Source organism: Artibeus jamaicensis, unplaced genomic scaffold, assembly GCF_021234435.1.
Source record: "Artibeus jamaicensis isolate MK-2021 breed Jamaican fruit bat unplaced genomic scaffold, CSHL_Jam_final contig_519, whole genome shotgun sequence".
NCBI classification, from domain to species: domain Eukaryota; kingdom Metazoa; phylum Chordata; class Mammalia; order Chiroptera; family Phyllostomidae; genus Artibeus; species Artibeus jamaicensis.
In genome coordinates, this window is record NW_026521871.1 from 52,647,824 (window position 1) to 52,662,226 (window position 14,403).

A 14,403-nucleotide genomic window follows, 5' to 3' on the forward strand; every position below is an offset into this window, starting at 1 on the left:
TCCCAACACTTGGTAGAGACCAGAGGTGGCCACACTGTCTCTTCTGAACACCGAGGCCACCTGGGAGAAGCCCAGGAGATCCCCATGGGTGTTCTGGACTGAGGGAATGGGGCTGTGGGAGCAGACGTCCCAAAGCTGCCCCTGCTGGAGGGGTGGAGGCAGAGCGAAGAACACGAGGCCCCGCGCAGTCAGGGCACTCCTTCAGGCCTTCTCCTGCGGGGGCTCTCAGGCGGCACCCCCCTCCACATGCCCAGTCAGTGGTGCACGGGAACAGCCAACACCACTGTGCAGAAGAGGACGCTGGTTCAGAGAGACTAATGCGTGCTAGAGCTCACACAGCAGACCCAGGCGAGGACCCCGGTGAAGAACCTCTTTCTCTGCCCCCAAATGCTGGTAAGAGGTTTCATAGCTCGCCCCCCGCCAGTACCTGCCAGCTCTACTCATCTGAAGGCACAGGCTTCAGTGGGTAGACCCAAGCACAAAGCAGCTTTCTAACCTTAACCATTATCACCATATCCTGTTCTCATTTTGTTTCTGACATAGCAGGTGTCAGATCTCCTGGTCGGTGACAAGCCCACCACAGCTCCCGAAAGCATCTGACCATGAAGCATCCGTTCCAAGGAAACCACTAGCACAGGTGCTCTGGGGGTGGAGACAGTCTGTGGGTGAGTTTAAGCTCAGCATCATCTGGCATCCGGAGTGGTTTCCTTGGAGAAGACTGGTGGGCGAGGTGCCAGGACGGGGCACACAGCAGCAGCCTCGCACGGCTCAGCTCTACAAGGCCTGATGCAGGTGAACCATCACAGACCAGCGCAGCTCCAGAGAGCCTCCCTGGGTGCCAGCTCTGGGCTCTGTGCTTTGTACTCCCCACTCCTTTCCAATCCTAAGAACCCCTAGGGGTGGGCGCTGGCCCGGCCCTTCTGTGCAGGGGAGGGATCTGAGTTCAGGGGCACAGTGCCAAAACCATGCAACCTGCAGGTGGCAGACCGGGATCTGACCAGGGGTATCTGATTCTGGAGCTCAGGCTCTTCATCGCCATGTGGTCTGTTCGTCTGGTCATCAGCAGGGGGGCCAGGCTTCCAGGAAGCCACATGTGGGTGGAAGCTAAGCAGAGGCCAAGGGGTCCAAGACCCAGCCCTGACAGAGTGTTCTGTCCTTCTCTGCCTGCCACTTCAGCCCTGAGAGCAGCCAGTGGGAGCGGCTGACTGTGGGGAGGGTATAGGCCACGACTGGAGGGTTCGGAAGGTATCACCCTTTTATCCAAGGATGGGTGTGTCCCTGCCTCCTGCCACCTCTCTAGCTCTGAGCCACGTGCAGAAAGAAGGACCACTGGGAGGCCGCTCCGAGAGGCTATAGCATCCTGCCAGGTCTCCCTGGGAGTCTGGATTCGGGGACCTCTTCCTGTTCCATCACTACCAGGAGGGGCAAGACAGACAATTCATTAGCTCCCCACAATTCGTGTATGTGTGGGGAGGAGTGGCCACAGGGACAGGGGAGGTGGGCAGGTATTTTCTGTGCAGATGGGGAAATGGGGACCTGGCCAAGAGAGCTGTATTCTTCAAGGTGGACCTCAGGCTGTGGACTGCAGGGAGCAAGTTACCTGGCCCCCTGAGGCTTCAGCACCTTCACCTGAAGTAAAATGGGGAACATAACCCCAGTCTGTGCAAGGCTGGGTGGGAACGAAGTGAGGCCTCGTGCCAACGCTGCTGGCCCAGGGGCGGTACTCAGCAGAGTAGCCTCCCACCACCGGGGTCCCAGGCAGCCTTCTTCCCCAAACATCCGGACTCACACAGTGTTTAATCCCCCGGACCACTTCTGACTTTGAACTTGCTGATTTCTTTCTTGAAGTTTCCCATCAGGGATGCTTATTTACTATCAGGGACTCTATACCTCCCATATTTTCTTGGGACTCCTGGTGTTTTTGACTAGTTTGAAACTTGGGAAGAAAGAAAATATAAGAAAAAGCTCCCACAGATGCTTGGGTCTATCCCTAGCTAGCGCACCGAGAGGGTGTGTGATGAGGCAGGCCCTTAGCTGATGCAGAGGGCTGGCTATTCACCCCAAAACAGGTTCTGTTGGTCAGTTGCAGATCCACCTTGCAGGCTATGGGCCATCACACTGGCAGTTTCCTTGAACATGCCCTGATTTCCCATGACCAAAAAACACACACGTATCGGCTGTCAGAACCCCTTCTGATTTTGTTCCTACTGGGGAACAGGACGTCGAGGGAAAGAGGGCTGCAGGGGATCACTTTCTCATGCAGGCGGCCCCCGCAGGCCCTGCAGCTCAGTCCTGCTCTCCGCACCTCCACCTGCCTGGGAGTCGAGGCATTGACAGGGAAGAGTTGCCTGGCGGTGACAGCGGAGGGACTTAGTGCTCATGGACTGGAACGTCCCCTGGGGACAAGTGGGCCACAGGGGTTGGGGAGAGCACTGCAGGCTGACACAGTCAGGTAGGAATTCTGATTCCAGAAGGAACAGAAAAGGCCCAAAGCCACAGAAGCGACAGTGAGCAGGGGCATCCTCGGGCTGAGCGATCAGGGTGGCTTTCTCCATGGGGCCACCGCAGGGTCAGTGCGGTCACTCTCCGGTGAGAGAACACAGGACGTGGAGGGACACTGAAGCCTAAATCCCCTCTGTGGAGAGCCCCACGGAGATGAACTGCATCGCCGCCCACTGCAGAAGTCCTGGGTGACAGATGTGACAGGTCCCGCCTAGCCTGCCTCTCAATCTGGGCGGGGAGAGAGGAGCAGAGGGCTCAGTACGAGTCAGCCAGAGCCCCAGCGACTGGAAGGGAGGTGCGTCAAGAAGCACCCGGCCCTGGGAGCCAGGCTGACTTTTTGCTGAGCTTCTGAACAGCCAGTGCTTTGCCGGGGAAACTGCATGGACGCTGCCACGGAGAGGAACCTGACCTTTTCCCACGGCAGGTTCCCACGGCGTAAACTCTTGACATTTAATATGGTGGCACCTGGTACAGTTACTACATATATTTAAAAATTGGCAAAACTCTCCTCACAAACCCTGCTGGAAAATAACTAGCCCAGAGAACTGAGGCAGGGGCAGGGTCACAGAGAATAAGTACCAAGGGACGCCCCGTGGGGTTGTCAGCTGTCATCTGCAGCATGGGAGCGGTCTGGCGGTCCGGGTCCCTAATCACGAGCAGCACAAGACAGTGGTGAAGCCCTGGCCGGGCTGGGGGAGTGGAGGGTCCCTGGTGCCGCAGAGCGTGGGCTTAAGGGGCCTGCCCGTGTGTTTACTGCTTACAGAATGCTGGGCCCCGAGAGGCTTCTCAGGAGCTAACGGGGCTTCTGAGAGAACCCACCTACCTACCCATGACAAGGCACACAAAACCCCAGCTTCCTTTCTCACGGCCTTGACACGCTGCCTGAGCAGAGGTTCCAAAGGGTGAACAGAACTGCTGAAGAGCAGCGCACTGCTGGGCCCAGCGGAGGCCGCAGGGCAGGGGCTGCTCCAATGGGCTGGCAGTGTCCCTCGCACATTCATGGTGACGTCCTAACCCCCAGGATCTCCGAATGCGACTGCGTTTGGGGGTGAGGCCTTTAAAGAGCTCAGTGAGAATGAGACCTATAGGGCGGGCCCCATCCAATCAGAGTGGTGTCCTTGGGGGAGGAGGAGAGGGGACACAGACAGCCGGGCACACGTACACAGACGACCAAGGGGAGAGGCACGGTCGCAGTCGAATGCCAAGGACAGGGGCCCCAGGAGAAAGCAAGCTGCTGACTGGACTTCCAGTCTATAGACTATGAGGAAACATTCCTGGTGTCTAAGCAGATGAACATAGCGGCCCCGGCCAAGAAGGGCCTTAATTAATGCTGAAACCAGGGGACCACTGATGTCTCTGGCAGGGCTCCTGCCGCCCGCCCCTCGCCCTGGTGCTCATCGAGGGCCTTCCTCTCCCGAGCCCTGTTCTGAGGCACCTTCCCTCGGGCAGAGACAGCCAGCCCTGCTTCCAAACTTTCCCGCCCCCTATGATAAGAAAGCACAAGAGCCAGGCATTCGGTGAGCGCTAAGGAAATGGAGGTGACATGTACTCACTGTTCAGCCATGTTTGGGTCAATAGAATCGGTCTCAGTGGGTGTTTCAGGCAAGGAGGAGCCGGACTCCTGAACCTGGCACAACTCCTCGTCCGTGATGATGTCGAACATGGTGTCGTCTGGGGACCGGAGGTCCGTGTGTGCGTCTGGACCACAGAGGAAGACCGGGAGGGAAGAGAAACACAGCTAGTTGTGCACGGGTTGGGGAGAGCGCCTTGGGGGAGGGAGGGGGTGCAGCCACACAGGACAAGCCACCAGGGCACACCAAGTGCCCACCCGGCTGCCAGTTCTCTGTCCAGGTGTGTGAGGACTGGCTGCTGGGACATGCCAGGAGTGGAGTGGGGACTACAGACAAGACAATGCCAGCTTGAGGGACTTCTCTCGAGCCCTTCAGTCAGGGCCTTAGAGAGGTTTCCAGCTCTCACCTGAGGCCCCTGGTTTTAGCAGGGAAAGAGCAGCAAAGCCTCGCCGGGAAAGACCCTGACAGACAAGCGAACACACCTCTGTGCTGCAGAGGCTCCCTAAGACACGTCCCATTCACCGGTCCCTGAAAACGGGGTTCAGTCTGATCTGCACATTCACCCAGCCCGCTGGGGTGGGGTGGGTGGGGAAAGACCCTCCCTCCTCGCAAGGAGTTGTAGCAACCACTGTGTTCCTGACCAGGGAGCCAGGGAGCTTGTGCTCGGCTTTGTGGGCCACCGGCAGGAAGGACGCTGTCTGCACGCCTGTGCCCGCGGCCGCCCACAGGCACTCTCTCTCTGCTGTCACGGAAAATGTGAGGGTGGGTCGGAGGTGAAAGAAACGAAAGAACGACAGGGAGCGGGGGAGGCGGTGCAGACAGAAGAGGAGACGGGGCGCACTGGCCATCAAAGCCAGTGCCCTCGGTGCTCTGGCGCAGTGCTCTGCCCTGCTGTCACTAGAACACATGCCACCGAGTCGGGGCGGGCACACTGCTGGACGGCTGTGTTTCAGAAGGAAACTTCCTCCTCTCGTCTGAAGTCTGCGTACGGAAGGGGTTGAGGCACAGGCTGAAAAAGGACCAGCGGCTGGTTTCTCTGTATAGACCCCGCCACAGACGAGCACCAGGAATCCAAACTGAGGTCCACTGGGGGGACCCAGGCAAGGACCGTAATTAACGGAGAGCTGCACTATGTCCACGGATCGGAAGACTCGGCTGATTTCCGACAGAGCTGCAAAGGCAGCTCTTTAGGAAAAGAATACACTTTCCAACCAATGGTAGTAAAACAACTAGACAACAGTATGCAAAAAAAAAAAGGATCTCCATTAATAGTTTATACCATATAAAAAAAATGAACTCGAAATGGATCATAGCCCTGACTAGTGTGGCTCAGTGGGTTGGGGGGGGTGTCGTACCACAATTCTCGGCCAGGACACGTGCCTAGGTTGTGGGTTCGATCCCTGGATAGGACACGTACGAGAGGCAATGGATCAATGTTTCTCTCTCACATTGACGTTTCTCTCCCTCTCTCCTTCCCGTCCCCTCTAAAAATAATAAAATCTTTTTCTTTAAAAAAAGGGTCATGGACCCCAAAGCGCAACCTAAAACTTCTAGGAAAAAATGAAAAATCTTTGAGTCCTCGGGTTAGGCAAAGATATATAGAGTACACAAGGAAAAGAAAAAAATCGATCCATGAAAAAGAATGGATTAGATTTCATCAAAATTGTAAGTCTACTCTCTGAAAGAAAATGAAAAGACAGCTCACAGACTGGGATACAATGTTTGTAAAACACGTTACCTGCAAATAGCTTGTATCCAGAATATATAAAGGACTCTCAAAATCCAATAATTTAAAAAATTGTAATTGGGCAAAAGATGGGAATAAATGCTGAAGCTGTGCAAAGCACACTCCCCACCCGAGCGGTTCTCTGCACCCAACGCGGATGACAGAGCCAGCCGACCCCCTGGGCGGCCTACTCTAATGGAGGGGGAACTGACTACTCCTGACGGCCAGCTGCCCTGGATCCAGGCAGAGGCCAAGGGGGTCCCCAGGGACCGGTGCAGGGCAGTGTTGCCCAGGCAGAGACGAGACTCACTCCTGCCCTTGGCCTGTCAGCGCGGCCTCTGGGGTACACCCGCCGGCCAGTTCCCGACAGGGCAGCCTGGGTGGGTCAGCGAGGCCATGCGGGGCGCAGAAGCAGCAGGCACCCAATACTGCTTCCTTTGACGGCGCCAAGTGAAAGGACATGAAGGAGAACACATCCTCCTTGGCCACTGAGCGAGAACGTGGGCCACAGGGAGAGGGATGGCATGCCAGGCATCTCCCAAGTGTGGGGCGCGGTCCCCGGGTAGGATGTGAGCTGGCAGGGACACAGACCTCCCGTCCGCAACCCTGAACCACACCAGGAGAAAGGTATGCCCTTTTCACTTCTTGTTCGATCCTCGTTACTCCAAAAGGAAAGCCCCGAATGAGCGGCACTCTACTTCTCGCACCTCTTTCATGAAAGCCTGGGTTTGGAAAACACCGACTCCGAGCTGGCTACAGGTGACTCGCCGAGACGGGGTGGTGGGGTGTGTGTGTGTGTGGCGGGGGCGGCACCTGTGGAACACTGAGGGCTGCAGCAGGAGACTGACCTTGGCCGCCGGTGGCCTGGAGCCCAGCCTGGGCTGGTGACCGGGTGGGACTGGGCTGCCCGTGGCTGGCGCCTGAGCTGGTGCTGTCGGGGGAGGCCCGGCCTTCACTGAGCTTCTGGAAGCAGGTCCGGCAGCAGCGCTCCTTCTTGCCCCCGGGCTTTGTCACGGCGTAGTTGTTGCAGCAGTAGTAACAGAAACCTCGGCCACATACCCTGGGGATCAAAAAGCACGGGCCGTGAGGCTCCCGTGATCGGCTCGGCCGGAGTGGGGCTCTGTGCTGAGTCCTGGAGGCCACGTGGCACTTGTCGCACCCGGCTCCGCCCCCACTTCAGAGAGTGGCCTTAAGCCCCATCTGACAAGACTCCAATAAAGCCACCCTAGCAAGCTCCGTGGGAGGATGTTGTTTCCTAGGGCCGTGGGAGGCCAAGACCACCTTCCCCGACACGAGGCCTCAGGCAGGGCCGAGGCCCCCGGAGACGACAGCCTGCCCCTGCTCTGGCCACAGTCCGAGGTGCTTTCTTGCCTACCCTTCTTTGGGCCTTCGGGGTTCTTTGTTCGGGGTCCCTCCAGTGAAGCCTCCGACCCTATCTCCTTGGGTTGAAGTAACACCATTTCCCTTCTGGTCCCTGCAGGCTGAGGGAGGGCCCAGAGCTGCTGGTCTCTGGGGCCCCACATCCCCGTGGGTCCCCTAACTCCACCCGCACATCGCTATTAAAGTCTCTTCCCCTTCAGGGATCCCTGAGTGCCCTGCTATTACCCTAACACACCCTCCTTGCCCAGGTCCCTTACACCCAAAAAGCCCTGTGCTCTCACAGACAGGCAGGCCCAGTGCCGGCACCCGCCACGGCCATCCGGCGAGCTGACGCTGACCTGCAGTGGTGCCGCCGCGCCATCCAGCTGAACTCCCGCTTGCAGTCGAGGCAGTGGGGGGCCTCTGTGTCCCCGAGCAGCTTCTCCTCCGCACTGAGCTTCTGCTGGAACTCCAGGGCATCTGACTTCTGCCAGAGCGCATCCTTGTCCCTGGGACACAGCCATGTCAGAAAGAAAGAAAATCCATGAAAACAAGAGAATCATCGCTGCTTCATTTCAAAAGACCAACTCCAAACTGCCCAAGACACAGAAGGAGAATTCACTTCTACCTTGGAAACATGTCCCACTCTGGGCCACCTGCCACCTCACATCAGTCCCAGACTTCGTAGGACCCTCCCAACATGCAGGCCCTTAACTGACACCACACGTGAAGGCAGAGAGGTGGCCTACGATGTAAACAAGCGGCTCTGGCCACCTCAGAGTGGCTAGCACGGACAAGGGTGACGCACTGCTTGGGCACCTCAGTGACGGTGCATAAGGCCACTGTGAGCTTAAGCTACAATGTGCTGTCAGATTACAGGCCAGTCTGTGTGCTGTGAGCCCAAGGACCACGAGTGCATGGCCCACTCAAGACTTCAATGTGCCTGGGACCTTTATGTTTCTACAGTTTGTGGTTCCAGTGACCACTAATCACTGCCGGGGACCAAAGATTTCCTGGCCTGAAAACCTGACGGGATGCTCATCCCTGCCGGCTCCTCCAAGAGATGGAAATCACTCCCGGAAGCAAGTCTGAGAGAAGTGGGGGGCTCTTCACAAAGGTCTGGCAGTGTCCGAATATGCCCATACACCAGAGAAGACGTGGATGGAGATTTCCTTATTGCTGCTAATGGTCATTTTCGGGTTTAGGGCTTCTGATGTGGGAAGGTTTAATTCTTTCCTAGAAGGAACCCTGGCCACATCCTGAGGGTTAAAGTGGCCCAGCAGCACCTCAGCCCCTGATGACCGTCACTAGAGCCACTTAGGCCCTGAGGGAAACTAGTCCCATCACCAGCCCTCAACTCTGCATCAACCCCAGACCAGTCCCCTAAATCCGAAAGCCAGCACATGGAATGGACTGGCTTTTTAAGCACACGTGCAACTGTTAGGAAGCAGGGAGGCTCATTCTCTGGACCAGCGCTCCTCCCAGCTGGTGCACGACTTGTCTCATCTGCCCCAGGAGGCTGGGCACCCTGCCCTGGGAACTCGGGGAACGCTGAGGACCTGGGCTTCTCTGTCACATACCTTGGGAAGATGCCTGCGCTCAGAGGTCAAGGGCCTGAGTCCCCAAGTCTGCAAACTGATGACATGGGGGCCACGCTTTTAAACCTCCACTTTAGTGTCACCATTCTGCAACCTTGGGTAAATTATTAGGTCTAGCATTGCTTATCCATGGCTGCTCAGGTTCAAAGAAAGGGCTAATCAGAGCGACGTGGCTCTGGAAGGAAAGACCCAGAACCGTAAGCCAAATCTCAGAAACGTTTCGGCCAAAAGTCTGAACCGGAGTCTGAGCAAGCCTCTGCTAGAGCAGTACTTCCCACCCTTGCTCACTGGTGTCTGGAACCCAGTCCCAGAAATTCCAGTTTGGTGGGTCTGGGCGGGGCCTGGCCATGTATATTTTTTTAATACCTCCCCCCATGATTCCAATGTGCAGTCAGGGCTGAGAAGCCCTGCTCTGTCAATTCATAGGAAACACAAAGGCTGGAAGAACATGTTAGATGACACCACAGCGATGAGGTCAGAAAATCCAGACCATGGGCAACTCTACCAGATAAATGACCAGGCTGTTTCAAAAGTAAATTCCAATGAGAAAGTAGTTAAGAGAGAGGGCAGGGAAACCCATAGACTAAAGGGATCTAAGGAAAATATCACCATGCAACGTATGCATTTAATTTCGATCCTGCTTAGGAAAAATTCTAAGGCAATTGAAAAAAATTGGAACCAACTAAGAAACTCGGTGCTATCAGGAGTACGGTTCACTGCTGAGTGTGGCGATGATACGGTGTCTGTTTAAAATGGAGAGACAAGCATTAAAACACTGGAGGATGAAATGGTACCTGGATTTGCTTCAGAATAGTCTGGACAGGTGGGGGAGGTGGGGGGGACACAGGATGAAACAAGATGGGCCATGAACTGAACACTGTGGAGGCTGGGTAACATGCATACCGGGGTGGATGACGCCATTCTATTTCTGTATATTGAAAAATTTTCATATGAAAATTAAAAAAAAATTTTAATGACTCTGCCCAGGCTGGTGTGGCTCAGTGGACTGAGTGCTGGCGTGGGAACCAAAGGGTTGCTGGTTCAATTCTCAGTCAGGGCACATGCCTGGGTTATGAGCCAAGTCTCCAGTGGGGGCGTAAGAGAGGCAACCACACACTGATGTTTCTTTCCCTCTCTTTCTCCCTCCCTTCCCCTTTCTCTGAAAATAAATAATAAAATCTTCAAAAAAATTTTAATGACTTGCCAGTGTTTAAAAGTTAGGATAATTTCACATAAAAATCAATATTTACACCTTCTAAGAACTAAGGTGGCTCTTCTGGGTTCAATGCTGGAGTGACAACGATGGGCGAAAGGGAGCACCTGGCTCAGTTCACACACCTACATTTGCTGCCTGCTCCTTGTATGGTGGTTTGCGAACCCTGGTACCAGGGAAAGTGTGATGGGGAAGGAGAAAAGGGCTCGTGGAATAGGGCAAGGGAAGGCAGAAATTCCATAAAACATTAAACATCACTTACTGTCACTTGAGGCTAAGCACACAGAGATTCTAAAAACATTACAGAGCAACATGAAAACAGCAACCCGGTGCGCACTTGCTGGAACACTGAAACCCACTCTTAGAGTGTGCCTAGGGCCTGAGCAGAACCTGTACGTCTGAGTGTGTGTGTGTGTGTGTGTGTGTGTGTTGTGGGGGGTGGGGGCCCTAACAACAGAATGCAACAGCTGGGCAGGGGACGGGGTACTCCCCCCCGAAGAGTCCTTTTAAGAACAGCCACATTTCTCTGAAGAAGAAAAACGCCAGCCAGCCGAGGTTTAGCCAGCACCCACCTGAGCAGCTCTATCAGCCGTTCCTCCAGGTACTTCTTGGTTCTAGACAGGTCATCCAGGTCAGCCAGCAGCTTCTGGTCATTCCTCTCCCGGTCTGTCACCTCCTGGCAGAGTTTGTTGTAATACTCTTGGATTTCTGCGGTGGCCTTTTCAAGTTCCTTCTGGGTCCTGGAGGAGGAGGGCCCGTTTTCCTGATTACCGGCCCCTCCCGCTTCTCCTGTGTCTCTGGGCTCAACCAGGCCTCTAAGAAGAGGCCCAGCTGCCCTCCCAGCCTTTCCCCTGTCTCAGCAGTTGATGCACTCCCCTAGCCCTGAAGGCCCCCCTCACACACTCAAACTCTTCACCCTCCCCACTACACAAAACACCAGGGGCATCCTGGGAAAGCAGCTGACCTCAGGTCACTCAGAGCACCCAGGTCAAGGTGAACTCTAGGCGGGCACTAAGGTTATGAGAGGAGCCCACAGGGCGAAGCTCAGGGGCTACTGATGGGGGGTATTTGCAAGAGGGAAAGGAGTCAGGACTGGAAAGACAGAGGTGACCACATGAAGGAGTCTCCCATGTCCCTGTAACTACACGCAGGGCCCAGTGCTGAGCACACAGATGGCACTCTGCGAGCTAGAGCCCTGCAGAGGATGCCGGCCGATCCACGCTGTCTTCCAGCCCCTGCCCACCCATTTTCAGCCTGGCTATCGCCTAACGCAGTGCTTTTCCAAGGCCTCTATAAAGCCCAAGGCCCAGCAAGATATTCATAAACGCCCCTGTAAACAGAGATCTCTGCAGAGACAAAGCTGTATCTCATCCAGTACAATGTGGTCCAGAGGCTGTTTCCACCGAAATGATCTCATGGGCGAACACACACCACCATGTTTTATTCACATAAGGAGTGACATAAAATCCAATCTTGGACAGATAGATTATGCAACTCTGAGCAGCTAAAACAACGGCTTTGAGACCTTACAAACAAAATATTACAGCATTTAAAAAAACACAGCACCAACTGAGAAAGTTCTATGGAAACTGCCATGCAAACGGAACCTGGCTAATGGCAGCCAGGGAGAGCCAGGTGAGAAGAAATGCACGTCCAGGTGACTGCGCATCCAACGTGCTCTGGACGTCCCTCAGGGCTGGGGCCCAGGCCTCAAGGGAGGGTGCAGGAGGGATGAGGGGTGGGTAGGAAAGTGAAATCCTTGGCACAATTCGGGGTGCCTGCCTTTGTGGGGGGCACTCGGGCAATTCAGTCCCAGCATCTCCTCCTGCTAAACCTGTTTTAATCAGGCCCCGGCAGGACTAGCTTGGCTCCATCAGGACGTGGGGGGCTGGTGCTCACGACTCCAGGTGGCCCACCAGCCTGATGAGGAGGCGGCCCCGGGGCCGGCCGCCCGCAGGCCCGCACTGTAAGGTTACAAAGTCACGACGAAAGGGTGACAGCGTGAGGTGCTCTGCACAGACCCGGCTCCAGACAGGCTGCAGGAACACGAGCTGGTCCGGGTCCCCGGCACACTCACTCACTCTCAGGAGGCGCTGGGGAGAACCCACACCTAACACAGTGGAAATGAGGAGGAGCTGGAGTCACATCCACAGCAAGGAAACACAGGCAGGCACACACATGCACACACACGCAGCAGTGCCCCACGGTAAAGCCGAACACAACGCTGTCTGATTTGTTTAGGGTAGTTGTTGAGGAAAGACTCTGGAGCCAAACACGCTCTGGGCTCCAACCCTGCTCCTGTCACTTACACACTATCCAGCCCTGGGAGGGCAGCTCAGCTCTTCTGAGCCGAGTTCCCTCATCTCCAATGTGGGGATACACAGACCATCCTCATCGGACTGTGGGCAGGCTCAAGGGCAACTCGACGCAAAGAACTTAAAAATGGTGCCGGTTCCACTTTAAGCATTACTTGCTTGCTGTTGTTATTACCACTATTATATCCCAATTTTTACTTCCTGTTATAGTTTTTCCAAAACATGACATCAGTGAACTGAAACACGCCCTGCCAGAGGTGAGAAAGTGGAATTAGGAGGAAGGCCCCACTGCCTACAGGGAGACGGCCAGGTTCTCTGTGCAGTGCTTCCGGCGTAAGCACTGAGTCTGTGGCTTTTCTCAAAAAAGGACATCTTTACCTCCATATGAGTGGCTGACTTTCTAAATGACTGCACCCAATACCCGCTTCCCTGAAGACTACCGCTGGCCGCATGGAAGGACTGCTCACCAACCTGTCCAAGTTTTCGCGCAGGGCGGCCCCCTCCTCGTCCTTCTTCAGCATGGCGGCCTGGCACTCTGAGAGGTGCGTGCTGGTGCGGCTCAGCTTCTCTCCCACATCTGCCTGGGCAGCCTGGCAAAGGGCACCATGGAGAAGACACCCGGCTCGCAAAAGCACATGGCAGACCCCACAGAGCGACTGCTGGGCACACTGCCCCATCTGACGGGGCCACTTCCAACTGGAGGGGCTTTTGTTTGTCTCTCAGTTCAGGAGGCCAAGGACCTTTGTTTCTGTCTGTGGAGTCTCTACCTGTGATGCACTCCAACTTGTAGTTACGTCCCTTAAGCAGCAGCTGCAACTGGTTGTGGTGGTTGGAGGGGCAGCTGTATCAGAATCTCCTGGCTGGGGGTGGGGGTGGGGGTAGAGGTGGGCGGTAGGGAGCAACGTTCAGTTAAATAAGTCACTGCCCTGAAGACTGTGGTTTCAGCGCCACCCGTTACTGCTCAGTTCAGTCACTGACCTAGAGAATGTCTGCAGAGATGACTAAGAACGACCACTGATTTCCCTTCCGTAAGGCTGGGTGAAAAACACATTTGGCAGTTCCAGCTGGGGTCCAGGGAGTGGAAAAGGACCATGATACAAAACTCAGGATGTCGGCAGAAGTGAATTGACGACAGCTTCAGCTTGGGACCTGGAAGTCCTACGGGGAGCCCTTCGATGGTCCAATGAAAACCAAACCAGATCCCCTCTTCCCTGAGAGGCGCCCACGTTGGGAGTGGAAATGACCAGGCAGAGGCCACCGCACCGGCCTCTCCCACCCAGGCACCCAGCTGCTGATCAGGCTCCCAAAAGCACATTCCCCTGGGCCAGGCCTACCTCCAGCCTCCCCACCGCCTCCTTGGCGGCCTGCAGCTGCTGGCCTCGCTCCTGGAGCTGGCCCTGGAGGCTCCTGCACTCTTCATTGGCAGTCTGGAGAGGACGAGAAAGGGATCACAGAAGTGGGGTTCTTGCTCTGAGGGTCCCTTAGCCACATCCCCCAAAAGGGTAAAAACCAAGCTACCTTCTCTTTTTGCCCCCAACTCAATAAGCATTGGGCTTCATTGGTAACAAAATTTTTTCAAGCTTAATAGGAGACTTGGCTTGGTCACCAAACTCAGAATTGCTTTTCTACAAGGGAAAAAGTAGCCTCTGAGCCACATGGTGCTGCATGGGATGGGGTGACAGGGTAGGAGGCACATCTGTGGAAACAAATGCCACAGCTGCTTAAGAGCGGAGCATCGGAGCGACCTGAGAGTGCACAGACCTGGACAAATGATGAGCACTGGAAACCAGAGCTGTCCTGACCTCTAACCCCTTCCCTTTGTACAGTATCAAAGGCCTGTGGTAATTGCTGTTCTCATCTAGGCCAAGGGCCTTGTGACAACTAATTGACTCGGTTTCCCTCCAACTGTACCTGCTTCCAGAATGGCGCCTGAAGGGACAGAGATGCCAGGAGCAGGGCTCCAGGCAGCCAGGAACTGCTGGCATTCTGCAGTGGGTTCTAGGCTACAGCAGGGGTCTCAAACTCATGTGCCCGAAAGGGCGGGGTGACTGCATAAAGGATTACAAGGAAAATGATGAGGGTGCCTGTCCCCTTTGATGTAGGCAGCACCCCCCCGCTC

General features: G+C 55.4%; 1 protein-coding gene across 5 annotated transcripts in view; it reads right to left on the bottom strand.

The window, feature by feature from the left end:
- Positions 1 to 14,403, bottom strand: part of FYCO1 (FYVE and coiled-coil domain autophagy adaptor 1) — a 71,837-nt gene that overhangs the window by 30,358 nt on the left and 27,076 nt on the right. For all 5 annotated transcript variants that reach the window (XM_037129855.2, XM_037129845.2, XM_053669505.1 and 2 more), the window contains exons 9-14: positions 13,619 to 13,711; positions 12,756 to 12,874; positions 10,542 to 10,709; positions 7,518 to 7,667; positions 6,648 to 6,859; positions 4,056 to 4,200 (exon numbers count right to left, since the gene is read on the bottom strand). In XM_037129855.2, coding sequence (XP_036985750.2) covers positions 4,056 to 4,200; positions 6,648 to 6,859; positions 7,518 to 7,667; positions 10,542 to 10,709; positions 12,756 to 12,874; positions 13,619 to 13,711 — 887 coding nt within the window. The remainder of the gene's footprint in view (positions 1 to 4,055; positions 4,201 to 6,647; positions 6,860 to 7,517; positions 7,668 to 10,541; positions 10,710 to 12,755; positions 12,875 to 13,618; positions 13,712 to 14,403) is intronic.